Below are 24,463 nucleotides of genomic sequence, written 5' to 3'. Positions count from 1 at the left end.
CAGATGAAGGAGCAAGATAAAAACCCATCAGACCTAACAAATGAAGAGGAAATAGGCAGTCTACCTGAAAAAGAATTCAAAATAATGATAGTAAGGTTGATCCGAAATCTTGGAGATAGAATGGACAATAGAATGGACAAAATGCAAGAATCAGTTAACAAGGACCTAGAAGAACTAAAGATGAAACAAGCAACGATGAACAACACAATAAATGAAATTAAAAGTACTCTAGATGGGATCAATAGCAGAATAACTGAGGCAGAAGAACGGATAAGTGACCTGGAAGATAAAATAGTGGAAATAACTACTGCAGAGCAGAATAAAGAAAAAAGAATGAAAAGAACTGAGGACAGTCTCAGAGACCTCTGGGACAACATTAAACGTACCAACATTCGAATTATAGGGGTTCCAGAAGAAGAAGAGAAAAAGAAAGGGACTGAGAAAATATTTGAAGAGATTATAGTTGAAAACTTCCCTAATATGGGAAAAGAAATAGTTAATCAAGTCCAGGAAGCACAGAGAGTCTCATACAGGATAAATCCAAGGAGAAATACGCCAAGACACATATTAATCAAACTGTCAAAAATTAAATACAAAGAAAACATATTAAAAGCAGCAAGGGAAAAACAACAAATAACACACAAGGGAATCCCCATAAGGTTAACAGCTGATCTTTCAGCAGAAACTCTGCAAGCCAGAAGGGAGTGGCAGGACATATTGAAAGTGTTGAAGGAGAAAAACCTGCAACCAAGATTACTCTACCCAGCAAGGATCTCATTCAGATTTGATGGAGAAATTAAAACCTTTAGAGACAAGCAAAAGCTGAGAGAGTTCAGCACCACCAAACCAGCTCTACAACAACTGCTAAAGGAACTTCTCTAGGCAAGAAACACAAAAGAAGGAAAAGACCTACAATAACAAACCCAAAACAATTAAGAAAATGGGAATGGGAACACACATATCGATAATTACCTTAAATGTAAATGGACTAAATGCTCCCACCAAAAGACACAGATTGGCTGAATGGATACAAAAACAAGACCCATATATTTGCTGTCTACAAGAGACCCGTATGCTAACACATATATATGGAATTTAAGAAAAAAAAAAAATGTCATGAAAAACCTAGGGGTGAAACAGGAATAAAGACACAGACTTACTAGAGAATGGACTTGAGGCTATGGGGAGGGGGAAGGGTAAACGGTGACAAAGCAATAAAGAGGCATGGACATGTATACACTACCAAACGTAAGGTAGATAGCTAGTGGGAAGCAGCCGCATAGCACAGGGAGATCAGCTCGGTGCTTTGTGACCGCCTGGAGGGGTGGGATAGGGAGGGTGGGAGGGAGGGTGACGCAAGCGGGAAGAGATATGGGAACATATGTATATATATAACTGATTCATTTTGTTGTGAAGCTGAAACTATCATACCATTGTAAAGCAATTATGCTCCAATAAAGATGTTTAAAAAAAAAAAAAAAAAAGATGTGATCAGATAATTTCACGAGAGGTACATCAAATTTTCAAAGCTTAGTAACATTACCTGAATAGGATTTAATGTTGTAACCAAATCAAACTTACAATAAAGTTGGCCTGAAAGTACATTCTATGATATACATAATTGCCACTCTTCTGCATGACGATTAGGAATAGATGGTAAATATCATGTAAAGATTATAGTTTCTACTGGGTTTACCAACATAGTAAGGAACTTCTAAGGCTCAAACGAATAAGGTTTCAAAAAGAACTGGGAGGCACAGGGACCTAATCCAAGGTTCTGTACAGATGCCTAGCCTCATAATTGGGATGAACACAAGCAGCTATTAGCCCAGGAGATCAGGCTCACATCCATTCCCTTGTTTTAGGAGTCAGAACACCAATATTTTAGAACCTATCTTGCTTCAGCTAGTCCATTTCCATCATCTCTGAATTAAGCATTGCACCTAATTCTAAGAGGAGCAGAGGATGCTAAGAGGAGGACATGAGGTACTTCTCTGGTGACACAGTGGTTAAGAATTCGCCTGCCAATGCAAGGGACATGGGTCCGAGCCCTGGTCTGGGAAGATCCCACGTGCCACGGAGCAACTAAGCCCGTGCGCCACAACTACTGAGCCTGCGCTCTTGAGCCCGAGAGCCACAACTACTGAAGCCTGTGAGCCTAGAGCCCGGGCTCCGCAACAAAGACAAGCCACTGCAATGAGAAGCCCGCGCCCTACAACGAATAGTAGCCCCTGCTCGCCACAACTAGAGAAAGCCCGCATGCAACAACGAAGACCCAACACAGCCAAAAAAAAAAAAAAAAAAAAAACAGAGGAAGACATGACAAGAAGAGGGAAGAGGACTGCGGAGGTTCTCAGTATAACATGGCAGGAGGGAAGGTTAGGATGAGTAAAACAATGATGAGATTTCAGGGAAAGCCTTCTGCCCGCCAACGTCTCTCATAAACTGTTCTGCTGAGGTCCCTGAGAAGGTCCCATCCAGACTCAGCTCTGGTTCCCTTGACACTCTAAGCTGGCTCTGTGGGAGCCCAGGACTGCCTCATAAGCCTCACTGGAAAGTATTTATAAAGGGTTTTCCATCACACATAACTGCAGGAAAATACATCCGAGTGGGAACTCTGCTAACAAAAGAAGGAGCTTAAGTGCCAAACAAACAGAAGAGACGGAAACCACTGCAGGATAGGAATAGAAAGAGACTGACATGCGATCTACCTGACCAGAGGTTGAAAAATGGTAGTCCACAGGCTGGATCCAGCCATAGGTGGTTATCATTGCCTGAAGAGAACTTTTTTTTAAATATCTGGGCTGGTACTTCCCTGGTGGCACAGTGGTTAACAATCCACCTGTCAATGCAAGGGACACGCGTTCGAGCCCTGGTCCGGGAAGATCCCACATGCCACGGAGCAACTAAGCCCGTGTGCCACAACTACTGAGCCTGCGCTCTGGCGCCCACAAGGCTAGAGTCTGTGCTCCTCAACAAGAGAAGCCACCTCAGTGAGAAGCCCATGCACCGCAACAAAGAGTAGCCCCCGCTTGCCGCAACTACAGAAAGCCCATGCATAGCAACAAAGACCTAACGCAGCCAAAAATAAATAAATAAATAAATAAATAAGTTTATTTATTTAAAAAATATATATCTGGGCCAACATTTAAAAATTAAAATTTTACATAATAGTCCATACTTCTCTTGATAAATTGAAAAGCTGGTCCCACTAGGCTTATTGCCTAACTTCTGAGACAGGACACATATCTCATGGGGCACCCCGCCTACCACTAGACCCTATAGCTTGCCGTGTGGGCAATCGCCACTCCTCTCTTGCATCCATTGTATCCCCAGCGCTGTGCATTGAGCCTGACCCACTGCAGGCACTCCATATTTGTTGAGTTCTGAACAGATGGATGATAAAAAATGTTAAAAGGAAGTGAGGGTGGGAATCATATAAGTAATCAACTGTGCAGTGGGCCTCGGCAAATGAGTAGAACTGATTTTTATTTAGGATTCGTGGACTATTCATAATGCAATATGTGCTGGTTAGAAGTTCGCCAGATATCAGGATAAAATGGCATTCTCCAAGCAATACTAACGTCTTCCCAACCTTTTGTACCACCTTCTGCCTGTAGGGTTTCTAGTGTGTTCTCCATGTTCAGTCTGCAGATGCTAATTGCCTTTTTAATATTTCTGTTATTCACTGTTATATTATTTTCTGTACTTTCTTGTTTACTTGGAAAAAATGTAAAGAAACCTCTTTTTCATGCTTGACATGACCTTTGCCTTTTTATTCTGAGATAAAGCTATTTGTAAAAATGCTTGCAATTTGACAGTAGTTCAATAAATCTTCATCTCTCAATAAGTACTAAAAACTGTAATTTCATTACCTGGTTGAAGCTCATTCCTTCTTCCCTCTTTAGCAGCTTGAACTAAACTTGCAGCTAATGGAAAAAGAAAAAAATAATCCAGTAGCAAATGATCCATACAGCGGCTTTAACAGTTTACCATTTTATACCCAAAATAAGTGAGGGCTCAAAGCTGTCAGTGGATGACTAAGGTGAAATACAAAGTATTCTTTTTTGTAGATACACTCTACAGATTCTTTATTTCAAATCTAATCTCCCAAGTGCATCTTCTCCCAGAAAACCATTGTTATAGAATGATCAAATATTGCAAAAATTCAATACTTTGAAACTAAAAAAATGTAGTTTAGTTCTTGAATTGTAGCAATGAAAGAGTTCAACTTACCCAGCAAAGTTCTCTCCCTGTTGACTGAGCAACTGACAACTTGCAAGTCTTTCTCAAATGTATAGAGATGCTATTAAAACAGAAGTATTTTTTAATGTGGAGTTTCATGTTAAACAACAATTTCATGAATGCAATTCCCATTCAGCTCTCTAGCAAGTATCATTGTGGTAAAGCATTTTATTAAAGAACCACCAGTGAACCAGTTCATCCATACTGAGAAGTTTCAGATTATTTTTTAAGAAAAAAGTTTGCTATTGTAGGCCATCTTTGGCACTGAAACTTAACCATGAGACAATATAGTATAGTGGTTAAGAGCATAGAACTTGGAGCCAAGCTAGACCCAGGTTCAAATCCTAACTCTGCCACTTGCTAGCTGTGTGACTTTAGATGAGTTATTCAACCTCTCTATCCTCCCATCAGTAAAACTGAAATCATAATACAACCTATCTCAGGAGATCCTTAGAAGTAGTGAGTTAGATAATCCATGTGAAAGTACTTACTACAATGTCTGCCACACATAATAAGTACTCAAGTGTTAGCTATTATGATTATTGAGGCAAGTAACTAATCAATTTACATGACTATGACATCATTAACTATGTCTAACAGACTGTCACAAGTGCATCCCCTAAAGGACTCTGTATTTAGAATACTGGCAAAGCAGTCTTCTTTTTTATTTAATCTTTATTTTTATTTTCTTGCTGTTTGATTGTTGCAAGATTCCATTTCCTGGAATAGTAAAGAAAACTAAAATGGTCATGCAGAAGGAGGATGTGAGGTGCAGATTGAGGAACTGGAGCCAATCACAGTTATATTAAGTAAAGTCTCTTAAAATACACTTAGAGGATAAGGAAAGGTAGAGCCTTAGACTTCAGGAGAGAGCAGGCTAAGAGAAACAGTGACTGCAGAACTATTACGAAGGTAATTAGTACCTGCAGACTAAAGAACCACTGAGAACATACTAGAATCCAGTGGCCAGAAGTTGATAGAAAATGTTGAAAAGTCAGGAAAAGGGAACTTTGAGTTAATAAGAAGGCTCTGAATTCATGTGAGAAATTTTGGTTTCCTTTGACTCTTGCTCTAACTGAGGGATTCTTATTTATAAGTAAGAAGAGTCATGAATGTATACACTTAAGTTTTCAGTGTTTTATCCTTTTAATTAATAAATAACACACAAGGAGAGTCTCAGCATTTAAGACATGCGAACACTACCAAATAAAAAGTCTACGTTCTCCATTACATTCACCCAATTCCAATTTCCTCTGAAAAGGAAACATGTTTGTAATTTGCTCCGTAGCCTTCCAGATCATTCAAAATGAGTTTTTAATATATATTTATGCACGTACATATTTGTCTTGCAAGTTTTTTAAACATAAACGGAATGTATTATTCTGGCAACTTGCTTTTTTCATGTAATAATGTGTTTTGGAGCGCCTTCTGTGCCAGTGTACATTTATAGACTTCTGAGTCCCTCAAGACTGGTAAATTGTTTTTATGTAGGCACAAAGTGACTCCCTCCCATTTGCCCCAAGAATTAGACAAGCCTGTCACGTTAAGCAATGTCTTACGTGAGTAGTTTGAGGAAAGATTAAGAAAAGGAGGCTGGATCTAAACCTGGATCTTTGAGAAGTAATGAAAAGCAAGAACAGTGAAGGTTACGCAGAATCAGAAGTCAGAGCCAGAGGTCATTATGAGATCCTAAGCTTCTGGGAGCACACAAATCCGGGGAAGGCGTTGGACTTCCTACATTCCTACAGAACATTGGATAATTGGTTTGCGCCAACTTGGCTTAAATCTCAAAGGACTAAGAGACCAGGTGACATTTTGTTCCAGGACTCCTTACACATTTTTTTTTTTTAAGATAATGGTAAAGGGAGAAGAGAAGGAAGCAAAGAAATATAAACTAAATTTTTAGAAAATAAAATGAAATAAGAAGTTGTATCTAGAAAGAAGGGAAAACTTGAATAGCAGGAAAGTAACCAATAAGTAACTATAATCTATGGTGATTTTTACCTCATTTTGTTTGGTCTGGTAATCATACAATCCAAAGAAGACATTTCCCTTATCATCCTGAAAAGAAAAAATTAACTAGATGTTTACTAAATGTCATTGTTTAGGAAGTTACTAGTTTTAAAAGAAACCTGCAATAATTCAACCAGTATTAGCAACAAGCACTCTAAAGGTAGCCTGCTGTGCATGTCAGAGAGGGACTGAACCTGTTTCTGCTGGTCATATGGATCAAAGAGTGAAAGGCAATAAGAATGTACAGCTCAGTGAGTCTGGGGGACCCTGTCTCCTAGGACTGAGCATGGTGAAGGAGCGAATCTTTTTGTACTTCCATTTATTTCTGTAAGAGAATATATATGACGGTCACTGAAAGTGGCTAGAACAAGTCCCTGATATTCTTATAAGTAAAACTTTTTGAATCGTACAACTCCTTTAACGCAGCATCCTCATAGATACAACTTAAAATAACTTTTTTTAAGCAAAAAAAAAAAAAGTACAGTAATACAACTGTGCAAAGCAAACTGACCACTGTTATCATTCTTCCACTTTTCACTACTACGGTTAAGTTATCTGTAAAGTTAAATTTTCTTTCCTTAAAACAATTAATATTGAAAACACACTGTCAAATATTAATACCTCAAAAGTCTGAGCATATATAAGTTTGAAAAGATGATGTATGGTAATAATATTTAATATTTTCTCAAAGATAAAAATTTAACATTAATTAGGTTTAAACATCTCTTACTTGGCATTTTTTCTGTAGAAAATGAAACTGTTCATCTATTCAAAACATTTGAGCACTGTGTCAGACACTGTGTAGTTTTTTATTTAAAAAAGAGAAAATATTTCATAAGACTGAATTTCAATTACCCTACTCAATCTCACAAAATAAAAAATGTCATATATTAAAGATTAAATACCAACAGGTCTTATTCACTACCCCTCAGTAAGATACAGCATAAAACTCTGTAAAAAAAGAAATGGTTAAAATGGTAAATTTTATGTTATGTATATTTTACCACAATTTAAAAAAAGAATATAGGCATACCTTATAGGTATAAATAATATTTCCATTTCTTTCAACATTTAGTACACGTAAGCTCTCATAATTGTTTTCTAAAACACCTGAAACAATAATAGCAAGTTAATACTTAGTAGATGTTTACAAACATATCTAACAAATACAATATTAGTGAAAAGCCAAATACAAAAGAATACTGATCATACCATTACATAGAGTTTAAAAACAAGCAAAGCTAATCTATTTTATTAGAGATCAGACTAGTAATGACCTTTAGGGAAGAGGAAAGGAGCAGTGATTAGGAAGTACCTCAAGGGAGCCTTGCTAATGGAAGTGTACACATTGGAAAAAACCAGCAGAATCTACTGAAGCTGAATATATATGGCTCAAAAATTGCCCTTGTACATATATCTCATAAGAAGTATACACATATTGTGGCAAATAACACATATGACATCTATAGCACTATGGTTCAGAGACTTCCCTGGTGGCGCAATGGTTAAGAATCCGCCTGCCAATGTAGGGGACACGGGTTCAAGCCCTGGTCCGGGAAGATCCCACATGCTGTGGAGCAACTAAGCCCATGCGCCACAACTACTGAGCCTGCGTTCTAGAGCTCGTGAGCCAAAACTACTGAGCCCGCGTGCCACAACTACTGAAGCCCGCATGCCTAAAGCATGTGCTCCACAAGAGAAGCCACCACAGTGAGAAGCCCACACACCGCAAAGAAGAGTAGCCCCCGCTTGCTGCAACTACAGAAAGCCTGCACATGGCAACAAAGACCCAAAGCAGCCAAAAATAAATAAATAAATAAATATAGCACTATGGTTCATAATAGTCAAAACTGGAAACCCAAAATATCCATCAAGCAAAGAACGAATAAATTGTGGTATATTCAAACAATGGAGTATTATACAACAATAAAAATGAATTAACTTGCTATAACATACACCATAAATGAGTACAAGAAGCCCACATACTCACCCCTCCCAAAAAAGGTACAAACTGTATGATTTAATTTACACACAAGTTTCAAAATCTGGCAAAAAGAATCTATTGCGCTAGATGAGTGATTGCTGGAAAGGAGTATGAAGGGGACCTTTGGGGTTCTATTAATTTTCTCCTTCCGGCTCTGAGTGCCAGTTCCATGGGTGTGCCTCACTTTGTGAAAATTAACTGAGCTGCACTTGTGATTTGTGTACTTTTCTGTATGAAGGCCATATTTGACAAAGGATATAAAGATTTTTTACACAAAACATTTAACTTGTAAGTTAATGGACCATCATTTTTCTTCTAAAATTTTTGGATATTCCTCCGATTTCTACAGTTAAAGGATTTAAACACTGGTTAGAAACAGCATTGATAATTATCATCATTAATGGGGAAGAAAAGTATATATCCCCAATTTCCTCAAAATTAAATTGCTTCAACTTGACTCATTTTCCCCACACAAGAATAGTGTTATTAGATGTTAAAATATTATGTTGATTATGACAAATTCCAATATTCAGACAAAACATATGCAAAATATCCTATAAATCAGAGCAAATTTCAGTTTGTATTCCTGATTAAAAAGGAAAAATCAAGACACAAAATCAGGATAATTGGTGAGCTCAACCCCTGCACTGGAGCTGGGAGTGGAAAACCTTTAGAGATGGTTCAGTGAGAACTTAGGAATCATCCTGAGATCTCTCTTGCCAACTCCTCACAAGAAGAAGCTGCCTGGCTCTTCAGGGGGCAGGGCAAAGAAGGGGGTAAGTGTTGCTTATATATGGGTATATACACTTTTCAATGTATATTGAGGTATCAGACACATTATTCTCAATATTAAAAAAAATAAGAATAATCACTTGGTCTCTTAGGATAATAGTATGATTCAATTAGCTTACTGCTGAACAGCACTTCATAATTTACAGAGTTCTCATTGCTATCTCAATCATACTGTATAAGGTACTACAGGCCCATTGTATGGGTAAAACAACTGAGTTTCAATGAAGTTAAGATATTTGGCCAATACCATATATTGAAAAAGTGGCACAGACTAATTTCAAGCCTAGGAAAAGGTAAACAGAATGAACTAAGTTTCCTTAGTTAAGTATCATCACAGTATCATACTCACAATGGGAAAACGGATAATTACTGAAAAATCCTTTAAGGTGGATTTTGCAGACATCTAAAGAGGATTTCAGTGAGTTTCTTTTCATCCTGCACATGACTCAAAACTCCTGGAATGCAATGTGTCAATATTTTGAGAAGCATTTTTTTTTTCTTTCAAGATTATAAGGATGCTGGAAGAGACCTTCTCAAAAGTACACTTAAAAGGTTTCAACTAAGAAACTTCTTTACAAGAATCTTGCTAAGAAAATCCAATTTCCTTGCAAAAGCACATCTATTTCCAAATCACTAAAATATTAAGAGAAAAAAATTCTCCAACAAGTGCAGATTACAACACATGATATATGCTTATTCCATTAAATCAATGGTTCTCAATGCTTGTGTTGTGTTAGAATCATCAGGGGAGATTTTAAAAGAACATGGATGTCCAAGCCCTGTCCCAAATATCCTAATTTTTTTGAGCTGGTGAGGGCCCTACTCCCTGGTGTCTGTATTTTTAAGTTTCCCTTGTTATTCTAATGTGCAGCCAGGGCTGAGAACCAGTGAACTACATATTTATAAATAATATACATTAAACAATATTCATTAGATAGCATAACTAGGACCTGCTTATAATGTAACCAGAGTAGAAAGACATAATAAAAATAATGCCTTCATGGGTCTGTTAGGGAGTAAGAATTGCAGTCTTAAATAATCCTGCAGTTAAGTACATGGTTCTCATCTGAAGGATATTTGCATTCGATAAATTTAGCAATGTTGGTAAGCCAGAGACCAGGGTCTCACCACACACTATAAACCCATTGGCCCTTCCTCCCCGGATTAGTTGCTTATGTTTTAGACACACCCTTTTAAAAGACTTATTCAATAACCTCTTTGCTTATTCATTCTGACTCTTCTCCCACTAGTTCAACTCTGGAAAGTCCAGAAGAGGAAGTTCAGCAATTTCAAATGAGGAAATGTGGTTTAATTTTACAGTTCAGTGAAATCAGAGTTCATGAAGGAAAAATGTAGCATTCTGATAAATACTTGCATAAGTAAACCTACTAAAAAAACGGAGAGTATCTAGATATTAAAGGTGTTGGTGAGTCACAGCTCATGTAAAATTAAAGCTGGTTTGCCACCCCAGTGTCCACTGAAGCCCTATTTACAAGAGCCAGGTCATGGAAGCAACCTAAATGTCCATCGACAGATGAATGGATAAAGAAGATGTGGTACAGGGCTTCCCTAGTGGCGCAGTGGTTGGGAGTCTGCCTGCCAATGCAGGGGACACGAGTTCAAGCCCTGGTCCGGGAAGATCCCACATGCTGCGGAGCAACTAAGCCTGTGTGCCACAACTACTGAGCCTGCGCTCTAGAGCCCACAAGTCACAACTACTGAGCCTAAGTGCCACAACTACTGAAGCCTGCGCGCCTAAAGCCTGTGCTCCACAACAAGAGAAGCCACGACAATGAGAAGCCCGCGCACAGCAACAAAGACCCAACACAGCCATAAAATAAATAAATTTATTTTTAAAAAAAAGAAGATGTGGTACATATATACAATGGACTATTACTCAGCCATAAAAAGGAACAGAACTGGGTCATTCGTAGAGATATGGATGGACCTAGAGGCTGTCATAGAGAGTGAAGTAAGTCAGAAAGAAAAAAACCAAATATGTATTAACGCATATATGTGGAATCTAGAAAAATGGTACAGATGAACCAGTTCACAAGGCAGAAATAGAGACACAGATGTAGAGAACAAACGTATGGACACCAAGGGGGGAAAGCAGCAGTGGGGGTGGGGAGCTGGTGGTGGGATGAACTGGGAGATGGGGATTGACATGTATACACTAATATGTATAAAACAGATAATAAGAACCTGCTGTATTAAAAAAATAAAATAAAATTCAAATAAAACCCTATAAATATTTTCATTTATAGTTTCTATCTTTGATGTCATGCACAGAATTGTCTTTCCTACCCTGAGATTATATAAATGCTTGGTATATTTTTTTCTACAATTTTTGTGTTTTTAGTTTTTTAATTATATATTTGATCCAACTAAAATTTATTTATGTATTTATACTCATACGTATACAGTATGAGATAACATTTGTCATTATACTTTGTTTACAAATGGTTACCCAGTTGTTCAAATGCCATTTATTGAATTGTTTTTTCTGAAATGCCACACTTATAATGTAGTAAACCCCTATGTATATTTCTGAACTATTTATTCTTGTTCCATTGACCCGTCTACATATTATTAAGTCAATGCCACATTGCTTTGGTTACAGCTTTATAATGCTTTTTAATATTTGGTGGTCAAGTCCTCTGTGATCACTCTCCTTTCATGGCTATTCTCATCCTTTTATCTTTTCAAATAAACTTTAGGGTAAATTTGTAAAAAAAAAAAAAAAAAAAAAGCTGGTTTGCCAGATAAGTCTCGTCCACTTCAATGTATTCTTTGCCAAACACGAGTGATTTCACTTTAAAAGAAGATGTCTGTCAAATATGTAAATTTGGTTTCCAACTGCTATGAGACAAAAATCAAATAAAAGTATTTCTTTTCTTTCCAATGACTATGGGGGTGGAGGGAGTCTCACAGCCCTATACAAAAATTTGAACTAGTTCCTAAAACAGAGATCAAGGAGTGCTAAGATATAATTATCCTATGACATTTCTATTCTGTAAATAATTCACATAAAATCTCCTGCTCACCAGGACCAGATATTATAATTTCTAAATGTATGAAGTAAACATTATTATATGATTTATATTTCATATTCTGAATAAAATGAGAAAAATCAAGGATGGGGTGATTAGTTAAGCAATAAAGAGAGAAAAGAATTAGAAAAGGAGACTAGGAAGGTAGGGGAAGGAAAAGTGAAAAGGAAGGACAGTGGCGAGAGAAGAGTAAAACAATAAACAAAAACAATGTGACTGAGCCAATCCTCTGGCCCCCAAATCTGTCTGGGGGTATCTAGGAGGCAACAATAAAAGCATTACTCTTGAGTGAGATAACTGGTAAAATATATCACTTCCCTGGAAAAAGTGAATAACTACAGTATTTGAAAGATTAATCAATCTGGAACATTAATAAATTCTAATAAATTCATCAATCTAATACTAATTGAAGCAGGCAAGGAGATATAGGCAAGAAAACCTACATTATTTCTGGTCTTAAATATACGTGACATTTAAACCTTAGAAAATTTACATACCGGAGACTTTTTCTTATTTCCTGAAGATATGATACATTCCAAGAGGGGATTAAGCATTAGACAGAAAAATTAATATATAAAATCTATTATATTGCTACATACCAGTAATAGTTAGAACCTATAATGTTTTTAAATGCGCTATTTATGAGAGCAACAAAAAATAATAACAACCCAGGAATAAATCTGGCAAAAACCTTCATGGAGAAAATTCTAAGACTTCTTAAGAATCATAAAGGAGCTCTAAATAAACAACAAGCTATACTTTATTCATAGTTGGGAAGATTTAATATTGTAAAGATGCCAATTCTCCCCAAGCTGATCCACAGATTCAATGCAACTCAAATCAAAAATCCAACAGATTTTGGTGAAATCTAACTGGCTGATTCCAAAATATATATGTAAGAACAAGGAGCATAGAATAGCCAAGATGATCCTGAAGATGACTGATGTGAGAAGACTTACTCTACCAGTTATCAAGACTTAACAGAAAGATAGTGACTAAGATGTCTTCGTCTAACATTGGCCAATGGAACAAAATTAAAAGCCCAGAAAAGAAGACTCACACACATATGGAAACTTGATGTGTGAAGGAAGTGGTTTTGCTGTCAGTGAGAAAAGGTAGGGCTATTTGGTTAGTGACACTAGAACTACTAGCTATTAACACAGAAAAACAATGCAATTTACAAAAGAATATATTAACACCTGTAAGCCATAAATAACAAAACCAAATCATGTAACCACCACCCAGCTTAAAAATAGCAAATATCAGGGCTACTTTTGAAGGTTCTGGTGTCCCCCTATTTGATTCCTACATCATATTACAAAAATAAATTCCAGATGGATAAAAAGATAACAAAATTCAAAGAAAAAAGCTTTAAAGCTTTTAGAAGTTAACATAAAAATGTCTTCATGACTTCTAAATTTCTTTAAAATATCCAAAAACCACAAACCGTAAAGGAAAAGACTCATAAATTAGACTACATTATAATCGAGAACTCTTGTTTATCAAAGGTAATCACAAACTGAAAAAACCAAGAGATTGAGGGAAGATATCTGCAACATATATGATGAACAAGGGACTAGAATCCACAATGAAGAATGCCTTAAAATCAATATTAAAAAAAGCCACAATAGACAAATAGACAAAAGGATGAACCAACATCCCATAGAAGGGGAAACTCAAATAGCCAGTAAATATATAGAGATGTTCAACCTCAAACCACAATGAAGTAACGTTTAGACTCACCGGTTTGACAAGAAATTTAAAATCTGGAAAAATCAAGAGCTTGTGAAGATACAGAGTACCAAAAACATTTCTATACCACAAATGGGGTAGTTAATAAGTACAAGTACTTTAGAAAACAATTTGGCACTACCCAGGAAAAGTGAAGACGTTCATAGCCTGTGACTCAGCAACTCTAAAGTCAGACATCCATCCTAGAGAAACATGTAAAGTACGCACCAGGTTAGTAAAAGCATAGACTGTAACAGCAAACCCCAGAAACCTCCCAAACGTCACTGTTGGGATAAAGATAAGTAAGTTGGGTTTCCTAGGAAACATCCTGAGACAGTTTCGTATGCAGGGTATTTACTAGGGAGTGCTTACTAAAGTGGGATTAACACCTGTAGCAGGAAGGAGAAGGGAGCAAGACCAGGCTAGGGAAGAAGTCAAGTTACAATGAAGGCCCAGTGGCCTCAGGTGACCGTAGGGTCCTCCATTGGGGAAGCTCTAGAACTGAAATGAATTGTCAGAGTTGTCCCATGTGAGTCAAAATGCCCAGGCCTTTATACCCCACCTCACCCTCTCATTAAAGGAGGCCATACCTAAACTAAAGGGGCATAAAGTTGGGTGACGCAACCCTCTGCCGAGGCCATCCCTGAAGGCGCTGACAGCTGAGGGCTATCTGCTGCCCACACTTACAGCACCTGGGACAAGCCCTTTCTTGATAGGAAGATCTAAGCACTGCATCTCCATGTCCACCATAGTGTTGTATAGTCACACAAATGGAATACTATACAGCAGTGAAAATTAACGACCTATAGCAGTCAACATGGATAAATCTTACACTACTGAGAAGAAAAAAATGAAAAGAATACATATAGTGTTCTTTCATTTACTTAAAGTTCACAAACAAGCAAAATGAAATGATATTTTGCTTAAGGAGATATACATATGGGTTAAAACTACAAATAGGATCAAAGAAATGTTAAAATATAAATGTTTAAGTGGTTGTAGGTAACAACTTACAGATGAGGGATACGGAGAGCAACAGGATCAAACAGGGAGACAAAGAGCCTACAAAATTCTTGATATTATTCTATTTTTAAGGTGGGTACACAGTTTTGCTTTTTTTTAAATTATTTATAGCTTAGATGTGTTAAAAATATTCTTTTGTGTAACTGTTTTAATTTTTAAAGAACACATATTTTCTTCCTTTATTTCAGGAGAAATAATTTTCCCAAAGTTCAACCTAGAACAAGAAACACATGCAGTAACCAAATCTGGTCTCCTTACTTCTTAACCCCTTTTTGACTAAAATGCTATCATATATGCACTGAATTTCTGTCCTGGCTGACTTAGCCCAGCTCTGTGGCTATTTTGCCAGAAATATGTCATACATCAGGAGTACTACTTAACACCCCTAAGAAATCTTCAATTGTATTTGTTGATGTAAAAATATTAAGGCTTCAAATTTAGAGAGCAAGTGTGCAGAGAGGAGACTTTACAATGGTATAATTATTCATAATTTACATTTGAAAAGCCGAGACTTTGAAAGGAAAATAATTTGCACAAATGTGTGGAGTAATAGCTGTGCTAGAAATAAAATAGAATCCCACATTCCCCTGCCAGTGCTACAAATTACAGCAGCAGAATAATTAACTTGTGGTTTTTTTGAGCTACCACCCACTGGTGATTTTCAGAAATAACAATTTCTTTTAGTATAATAGGGCTAATATCTTGCCAAGGTGCTCTGCAGGAGCAAAATACTACCAATATCAGAAAAATCTGGTATTTCTAGTAAGTTTAGTTTCTGAGGACCCAGGGGTATCTGCTGTTTGGTGAAATGTCAACACACAAGTTTATATGTCTTCACAGATGTGTGAAAGACACAAGGAAGCCAAAATCTAACTGGCTCACACACAGCTTTTCAATCACAACACACATTACTGAAACATAAGACTGTGGCATTTCACACTTCATCTAACTTCTCATTTTCAGACACTTGCCACTTAGCTCTATAAGGTGGAGGTCCAGAGGAAGGACCACTTTGTGGTAGAAACCATAAATCTTCAAAAGCTCTTTAGACATTCAGGAGACTTTTAAAAAATCCCCCAAAGTGAAGCTTTACTAATAATGACACTAGTCGTTTGTCAAACTCACTAGTCAAACTGGAGCCTTGAGCTACACAAACATGACTCCCTGTTTGGAACCAACAACTAACATGCCAAGACAAGGAACCCTACAAATATTCTGCTAAAGCCATAGGACAGAAAATTTTCTCCAGCGATAAGGGGAAAGGAGTTGTAGATATGGGTAATTTGATGGACCTCTCCAAAAAATGCCCTCCAGCAAGTCTAAGTGTTTAAGGAAAACCAGATGGGGAAAAAAAGAGGTAAACACACTGAAGTGGCTAGCTCCTGTGCACAACTGGGATCCAGGGTATCGTTTCTTTGAACCTGAACCTAAGCCCTGAAGATGCAACATTATTTGCAGCAAACGTTTCTTCTTGAAAAACAACCTGGGAAATCACAGAGTTCCCCTTCTTTAAAGTTTTGGTTGATCAATGCTGGGAAGGCTCGAAAGTGACTTTCCACTCTCTTATCAAAATCAAAACAAAGGATTTTTGAGACAGATGAAAATCAAAGGCTCAACTGCCCAGAATGTATTCCAATTCACCCTGAGGAAGTTGGGCAGGACACCCGAGGATCACTTGGTCTCACGCCTCTTGCTGGCCGGCACAGGTGGTCTCTGGGTTGGTGGTGACGGGCTTGATTCTTTGGAAAACAGTGGGCTCTCAGTTCATTGCTCACAGCCTGAAAGCAGACCCCTACCCTCTCGCACTTCACATCCGAAGTGGCATGTCCCCTAAATCACGGATACTGTTCACCCAGAAACACGTCTCACAAACGTGGGGACAAACCGTTCAGCTGTTAAGTATTTATACGGTGGTTTTCCTGGCGGCCATGATTCATCTTTTCTTTCTCATAACGCGAGAACTTCCAGGAGCCTCCAGTCTTGGTGGAACCCCTACCCAGGTGATGAATCTTTTTAGGCAGGTGAGCTATGAATAAAGCATAGAGAACGACCCTCCCCCACCCCCTGCAGCCTTGTGCCGGAGGAGTTGCAGAGTCTGGGCAGCTGCTCCTCCACGCCCTGCTCTGATGAGATGATGCAAGGTACCCAGCCTTTCTACTGAAGGTGACTTACTGTGCGCAACCCTTAAGCCAGAAGCTGGAGGACTCGCTAGAAGAAGCAGTGACCACCTAGAGGGGTGGGATAGGGAGGGTGCGAGGGGATATTGGTATATATGTACACGTAGAGCTGATTCACTTTGTTATACAGCAGAAACTAACACACCATTGTACGGCAATTATACTCCAATAAAGATGTTTAAAACAACAAGCAGTGCAACTCCGCCACCGAGACCTTGCCCACCCTGCCCCGGGGGCTGTCCCTCCGCCCTTCAGCCAGTGTCCCCGGATGAGGGTGGCAAAGCCCAGACTCCGAAGAGGGGAAGGTCACCCCTTCAGCACCAACCTTCACAGGCTAGCAGGGGGCACAGGCTGCGCGGCTGGCGGTGCCCACCAACCACCCCGGCCCAGCCCGGGAACCACCTAGGTATGAAGGACTCCGACTCCCCCGCCTCCGCTGCCCCTGCCTAACCCCCCCACATCCACGCCCCACCCCTCCCCGACGCACGCCTACAGCACCTGGGCCTCCGCCTCCGGCCCCAGCGGCCACTAACGCCGCCCGCTGTGCCCGCAGCCACGGGAGCACGTCCTTCCCGAGATCGAAGTCGGAGACCAGACGGAGGGCCATTGCCCGGACGCGGCCACCGGGCAGCTCTGGAGCCCTGCGCCGCGGGCATTCCCGGCCCTCCGCGCGCCACCGCACCCCGCGCCCGCCCCTCCTTCCTCTCCCCCGCCCGCCGCTTTCGGTTCCGCCGCGGCCGAGCGGGAGAAGCCCCAGCACCGCCTCCTCCCGGCCCGGCCCGCGCCGCGCACGTGAGCCTCGAGCTGCGCACGCTGGGCCGGCGGGGGGATGGGGGGAGGGGGAGCGACGAGGGCGCGGGGACCAGACCCAGCCGGGCCGCGAGCCCTCGACTTGCACCCTCGCGGCGGAGGACAGAGAGGGAGGGAGGATTTGTTTTTTAAAGAGGCGTGGAGATGTTGCTGGACCAATGGTTTCCAAACTATGCTGCATATGACATGTGCCTGCTAGGCGTTTGGGGGTTTTTTTGTTTGTTTGTTTTTTAATCCCCAGGTGAGTCCACTGTGCAGCAAACTTTAGAAACCAGTTGGCTAGAGAGAGGTATTACTAGCTGGGTCACCTGAGAAGGTTCAAGGTCATCACCGGGGCAGAAGCAGGCGGTGGCTTGGGCCTATTCAGCCCAATTTCAGGGTGGTGGTATTTTATTAGTAGTACTTAAGTAGAAAGTAGCAGCGAGGTGTATGTGAGATGATTCTATTTTAACAGAGGTTCGGAGACACTGGAAGGGGTCAATCAGCTCAACACAAACAGGTCTTCTGCCTATTTACGGGGCTCCCTACACTGGCTGCAACGAAGCTGAATTGTTGAAGATTTCCTCTGCACTTACTCTTTTAAAAGTGCTCTCCTTCCAGGGGCACCTGTGGTGTGGGGCACCGTCTCATCCCCATACCTATAAATAAGTCCAGTGTTTTCTTAATCTTGCCACTCAGGTTTCTTTTCATTAGAGAGTGTACCATCAGTATTGCTTGCTGCACCTTTGGCACTGCAGATCCAATCCATCCTGAACATCAATGCCAAGTTATTACTGTCCCTAAAACAAAGCTGTCCTCATGGCCCCGTGCAGAAGACTTTGAGTAACAGCTGACTGCAGGATAAAGTGCCTATACTTTACCTGACCCTTCCAGCCTTTTCACCTAGACTTACTTTCAGCTCCAGGTTGGCCTGATTCCAGAACCCTCTGATTCCACCCACTTGCCTCCGAAAAAAATCACCAGACCCTTACAATCTGGATGCACAAAGCTTTCTCACAGCTTCAGCCCCTAGCGACCTTCCTAACCCTGAACTTCTAGACAGATGTTGCTAGTACACCTCATTTGACAATCAAATGCTGCATGGAGCCGTGAATGGAATCTTGAGTCTTGCACACCCCTCTGCAGCGGCTAACAGAGCAGCCAGAAGGTGCTCCACTGTTACTGAAGAGTGAGTCAGTAATGGACTAAGGGGTGCTTTGTCACATGTCTCACAAAGTGAGGGTCTGAAAACTACCCTCTGTTTCACAGTGCAGACTCCTAGGCTCTAGTCTAGACCTGGGCAAGGCACAGAAATGTGCATTTCAGTCAGAGCCTCAGGTGATTCTTAGGCTCGCTAAGATTTGAAAACTTCTCTAAATAAAGGTAAAAGAAACTCTTGATTTCGCCCTACTGACACGTTTCTCCGGCTGCGGTGGTGGATGATTTCAGGTAGCTCTCCACTACTCACCACCACATTCGTAGGAAAGTCATCCTACCTGTAAAGTGCATGAAGCTTTAACAGAAATGCTTACTGAGGCTGCTGATATTGCTAGTGCAAAGAAGGGTGACCACTGAAATAATGGGGAGATACGACAACGAATGTTGCATACCAAATGGAGCTGGTTGCCTTTGTCATATAGAAACGTCTTCACTTTCCTATTTTAAAAATTAAGTTTCTGTCGATTTTTTTCTCAGTTAACCTCTATTTTTATCAAGTAAAACTGATTTTATAGTCTTCATCAAGCAGTGATTATATAAAAATTCCCTTCCAAATAAATTTAAGTAAAAAAGAACATAGAGAAGGTGAGAAATAATAACTAAGATACCAGAGAGACATGGCCAAAGCCATGAAGGTAGTATATGAATGGCTGAGCTTTGGAGATAATTTGCTAAGGAAAAGACTAGTGAATGGTGACTTACTGGTTTACAATTTGTGAAAGATTAACAGAAAAAGAATGCTGATGGATTATCCTTGAACTCTAAAGAAGGCAGAACTGGAAACTGTCCTATCTTCTTTAGTTAAAAAGCTGCTTCATTGATGGATGTGTTAACTTGACTGTGGTAATCATTTCACCATGTATATTTATATCAAATCATCACATTATACACTTTAAATATTTGCCTAAAAAAAGGGAAAAGAAAAGAAAGCTGCCTCAGAATCATTAAGCACTGGAACTGGCTTTTTTTTTTTTTTTTTTTTTTTCCAGTACGCGGGCCTCTCACTGTTGTGGCCTATCCCGTTGCAGAGCACAGGCTCTGGACGCGCAGGCTCAGCGGCCATGGCTCACAGGCCCAGCCGCTCCACGGCATGTGGGATCTTCCCGGACTGGGGCACGAACCCGTGTACCCTGCATCGGCAGGCGGACTCTCAACCACTGCGCCACCAGGGAAGCCTGGAACTGGCTTTTGAATAGAATAGGAATATTTCTATTTCTTGGGGATTTTAAGAATTAACCATCATCTTCCTTAAAATCATAGCATAGCATAGAGTTGGAGACCTAAAGATTTTATAATCAAGACCTTTATTTTAGAGATGAGGGCACAGGCTCAAAATGGTGAAATGAATGTCTGGTCTAAAGTAGCAAAGCTAGTAAACCACGATGTTGGGATCAGAACACAGGTCTCCTGCTATTGGTGTTTGTGTTGATTATGTCCAGTGAACTGACTTAGAAGACTCAAATTACCTTACAGCCTGAGGATTCCGAGTTATCCAAATACCACACCTCGACTCGAGTAGAATTCTGTGACGGCAGTGAGAAATCACAGAACTTGAATCACATGGTTTCCTCAAAATAGTCTAAGTTCTTTGTAATTTCATCTTGAGTTTTAGAGTTGAAGGAAACTAAAGGAATTGGAAATGTGGGTTGAATGAATCATTTGTAAATGAAAATAGTTAATCTAATAGAGACGTTAAAATGAAGAGTTCCACTCTGTTCTCCTAACCAGAAAGAACGTCTGGAAGAGAGAAACAATACAAGTGGATTCTGAAGGAGTTAGAAAATGGCCTATTTAACAAATCTAGTCCAAAATTCTAAAACTACAAGGAATCTAAGGAAAGGACTAACGAAATCAATACTAGGTTTGAAATTGGCATTCAGTGGAGCAATAAATATGCTAAAAGAACATTTTTGTTAATAAACTCGTGGTTGAAATTAAGTAGAAGTGAATCAACTAAAAACCAAACCTTGCATTTTGGAGGCTAATCCTTCGAAAGCACAGCTGAGAATGTTTTCCTTAAAATTAATAGAGGTTACCAGAAAACCCATTAGACTCTAAATAATGCATGAGTAAGGTTCCTCTGAACTTTCTAGGAAATAATAATTGAAGTTTTGTAACTAAGATGCTAAAGCACTTACAATGAGGTGACGTCTTATGTAGGTATTAAGAATGCTCTTCCCTACAATAATCTATTTCTAGCAGATATATTTAATATGTTTTTAAGTAAATATCTAAGGTGGTGATCATTATGACACCCCCCCATCCATTTGCCCCCAGTCAGGTGTTAACATTTCGTCTTGCCAGTGACTGACTGGGAATGGGCATGTGCATCAGTCAGGATTAGGCGCACCAGAAGTTATTGAAAACCCAAATTAACAATGAATTGAACACACAGGTCTTATTTTCTCACCTATCTGGAGGTAGGTAGTCCAGTGCTTGTGAGGGCACGTCTCTGAAATCAGGCATCCAGGCTTCTTCCAGCTTTTTCTTCTATCAGCTCTTTGGGTGTATCCTTGTCCTCATGGTCTAAGGTGACTGTGAAAGCTTCAGCCATCTTGTCTGCATTACAAAAGTCAAAATGGAAGAAGGGAGATAAAAGAGGATGCTGCCTTCCTTTTAAGAATACTTCCCACAGGTTCTACATAACATTTTTACTTAAATTTACAAGGAAATAATTTACAAGGAGTCTTTTAAATGACTAGTCATATGCCCAGATAAAAATCGGGATAATATTACTAAAAAAAGTGGGGAGAACCGATGCTAGAGGCCTCTATCATGGCATGAAGTCCAATTCTGGACAATGGGTTGTAAGGAAACCTCTACTACGGTATTTCTGGGAAAGATTTCTCTATTCCTAAAAAAAGGAGACATGGGAAAAGAAGGTCCTTTTCAGCCTTTGTATATTTCAAGGCCTGGATATGATTCCTGGAACCTCACCAAACCTGCTACCAGTCTGAAGAGGGAGTCAACAGATGGAAGTGGGCAGAGCCCAGAGAACTGCAGAGAAAGGGGGCTGTGGCCTGTCATTCTTGAAGCCAGCCCTACCTCTGGCCTTTTTGATATTAGCGATAAAAAACTTCCCTGCTGTTTAAACAAAATTGAGTCAGACTTTTATTTTACTTGAGGCCAAGGCTCTCAATTTTAAAGGCCTATCATTTCAGAATTTTGGTAACTTCCACCAGAGTGCTCCGATCATAATAGGTTTTGAACACATTAGGGCACATTGCCCTATATTTTTGTATTGTTGTTATTAACATAAAATGAAATAATGTTAAAGGAGTAGGCTTGGGGGAAAAAACCCAGATGAGCAAAAAGTTAATTCCAGATCTCTGATAACTTAAGAACCTTTGGATCAGATCACACTTGAAACTCATTCTATCAGCAGACTTTTTAATTACATGAGCCAACAAATTTCCTTTATTATGTAAGCCAGTTTGGATTGGATTCTCAGTTATTTCTGCTAAAAGCACCCCAAGTTGGGGATTCTCAAACTTTAATGAGCACACAGATCACCTGAGGATCTTGTTAAACTGAAGATTCTGATTCAGCAGGCTGGGGTATACATTTTAACAGGCTCCCAGGTGATGCCAATGCTGGTGGTCCACAGCTGTCACTTTGAATAGCAAAGTTCTGCTACCTCATGCAAGGATCTTTCCACCTGTATATTGCTACCTTACTTTCACCACAGAGAGGGCCAGGTGGGGTAGGCTTGGATGGGTTAGCTGTGGAGATACCCCAGAACTGAAGGTCTAGGTCCAGAGAGAAGTCTAAAATGGGGGTGAGTACTGAGTCCATAAGTTAGAACAAGACCATGGGCCACAAGTTCTAGTAGCAGACCACAGAAAATCAGAAACTGAAGGGAGGAGATTTTAGGAAAATGAAAAGGATCTTAGCCCAGGACTTCTAGAAAGCAGAGCCTGGACAAAGATTAAAGTGCTCACACTTTATAAAGAGGAATGCAAACACAGGCAAGAAGAGAAGTAAAGCAAGACAGTGAATCATAATCTGCATTTTAACAAGACCCCTGAGTGATCCATGTGCATGTTAAAGTTTGAGAAGCAATGTGCTAGCTACCATATGCTTTAAATAAGAGTTGTTTTCTTTCTTTGTTTGTGACTGAGTTATTGAGTCCCAAGCCTGTGTTGATTTGGTGTAGAGTAGAGATTTCACTCCAAGATGCAGGAGACAACGGGAGAGTACAAGAGTCTTCCAAAATACACCTACTCTGTGCACATCACAACACAGTGACCCTAAAAATACAGGGGTTTCCTTCTTTATCTGTGTTCAAACTTTTCACTGTTTTACTTAATGCGGCTTCAGCAATAATATTAGAGATACACACAATAGGAAATGAAAAAAGATGTGGCCTTTCTGGAGAATTTTAAAAAATACACAAGATGTTCAAGACGGATAATTCATATGTCCCTAAATCATCATTTCCAAGTTCTGTTATGATAGGATGTTTTTGCAGTCATTTTGAAATTCTGTCCTAAAAATGAAAGTGAAGCACATTGACATCCAACACACTTTCTTCATCTAAGAAAGGAATCTTATTTAGATATGTTTAAAAATAGACAAAAGATATAGTCCTATTTCTTACCAGTTACAAATGGAATTCTAAAGACTGTCTCAACTGTTAACAATAGTTATTTCTGGGAAATGCAACTAGATGAAGTTTTTGTTTTAAAACCTTAGCCACACATTAATTTTTTATTTATTTATTTTTTGCGGTACGCAGGCTTCTCACTGTTGTGGCCTATCCCGCCGCAGAGCACAGGCTCCGGACGCGCAGGCTCAGTGGCCATGGCTCACGGGCCCAGCCACTCCGCGGCATGTGGGATCTTCCCAGACCGGGGCACGAACCCGTGTCCCCTGCCTCGGCAGGCGGACTCTCAACTCTCTGCGCCACCAGGGAAGCCCCACATATTAATTTTTTTAATTTTAAAAACTAGCTTAAATTTTTAGAAATTTTTTATCTTCACTCTGATTTTGGTAATAAAATTATTGTTCAAGCTTTAAGGAACATCTTGATGACAATTTGTGGCAATTTTTGTCCTGTTTAGTTGTAGTTGGCTTTATGCTTAGGGACGTCGTATATTGTTTTTACATGTTTTCTTGGACAGCTGACACCATTTAGCAGTAGTGATTGATAGCATAACTGTTTAAATATGCTTTCTTATCATTTACAATGTTAGTGTGAGAGCACTCTCCCTGCAGTTTGTTGAAAAGACTGACATAGATCTTTTAAGGAAATGTTCTAGAGAATAATAGCCCTATGATTAGAAGGGAGATAAAGGGCTGACATTTAACAAGACGGGCTAGACAACATTTTGAATCCATTCTAAAGGAATTATACCTGATTTAATCAGGGCATAGGGAAGAATTGGGGTGAAACGTTCAGAAAGGTGCTAAACATTTCTGACACCAAGAATGCTTCC

At 39.6% G+C, this 24,463-nt stretch overlaps 1 protein-coding gene across 5 annotated transcripts in view; it reads right to left on the bottom strand.

Moving 5' to 3' along the window:
* GSAP (gamma-secretase activating protein) overlaps positions 1-17,671 on the bottom strand; it is a 95,571-nt gene extending 77,900 nt beyond the window's left edge. For 4 of the 5 annotated variants that reach the window (XR_014297166.1, XM_082661541.1, XM_082661544.1 and 1 more), the window contains exons 1-5: positions 17,517-17,671; positions 7,292-7,368; positions 6,250-6,306; positions 4,237-4,306; positions 3,876-3,929 (exon numbers count right to left, since the gene is read on the bottom strand). Coding sequence is in view for 4 of the 5 variants with exons in the window: in XM_082661541.1 (XP_082517667.1) it covers positions 3,876-3,929; positions 4,237-4,306; positions 6,250-6,306; positions 7,292-7,368; positions 17,517-17,625 (367 nt within the window). In the remaining variant the exon portion in view is untranslated. The remainder of the gene's footprint in view (positions 1-3,875; positions 3,930-4,236; positions 4,307-6,249; positions 6,307-7,291; positions 7,369-17,516) is intronic. The other variant, XM_082661543.1, reaches the window with a different exon arrangement.
* Between the last annotated feature and the right edge of the window lie 6,792 nt (positions 17,672-24,463).

This window comes from Grampus griseus (assembly GCF_964374135.1).
Source record: "Grampus griseus genome assembly, chromosome: 9".
Classification (NCBI taxonomy): Eukaryota; Metazoa; Chordata; class Mammalia; order Artiodactyla; family Delphinidae; genus Grampus; species Grampus griseus.
This window is presented reverse-complemented; position numbering and strand designations above follow the sequence as displayed.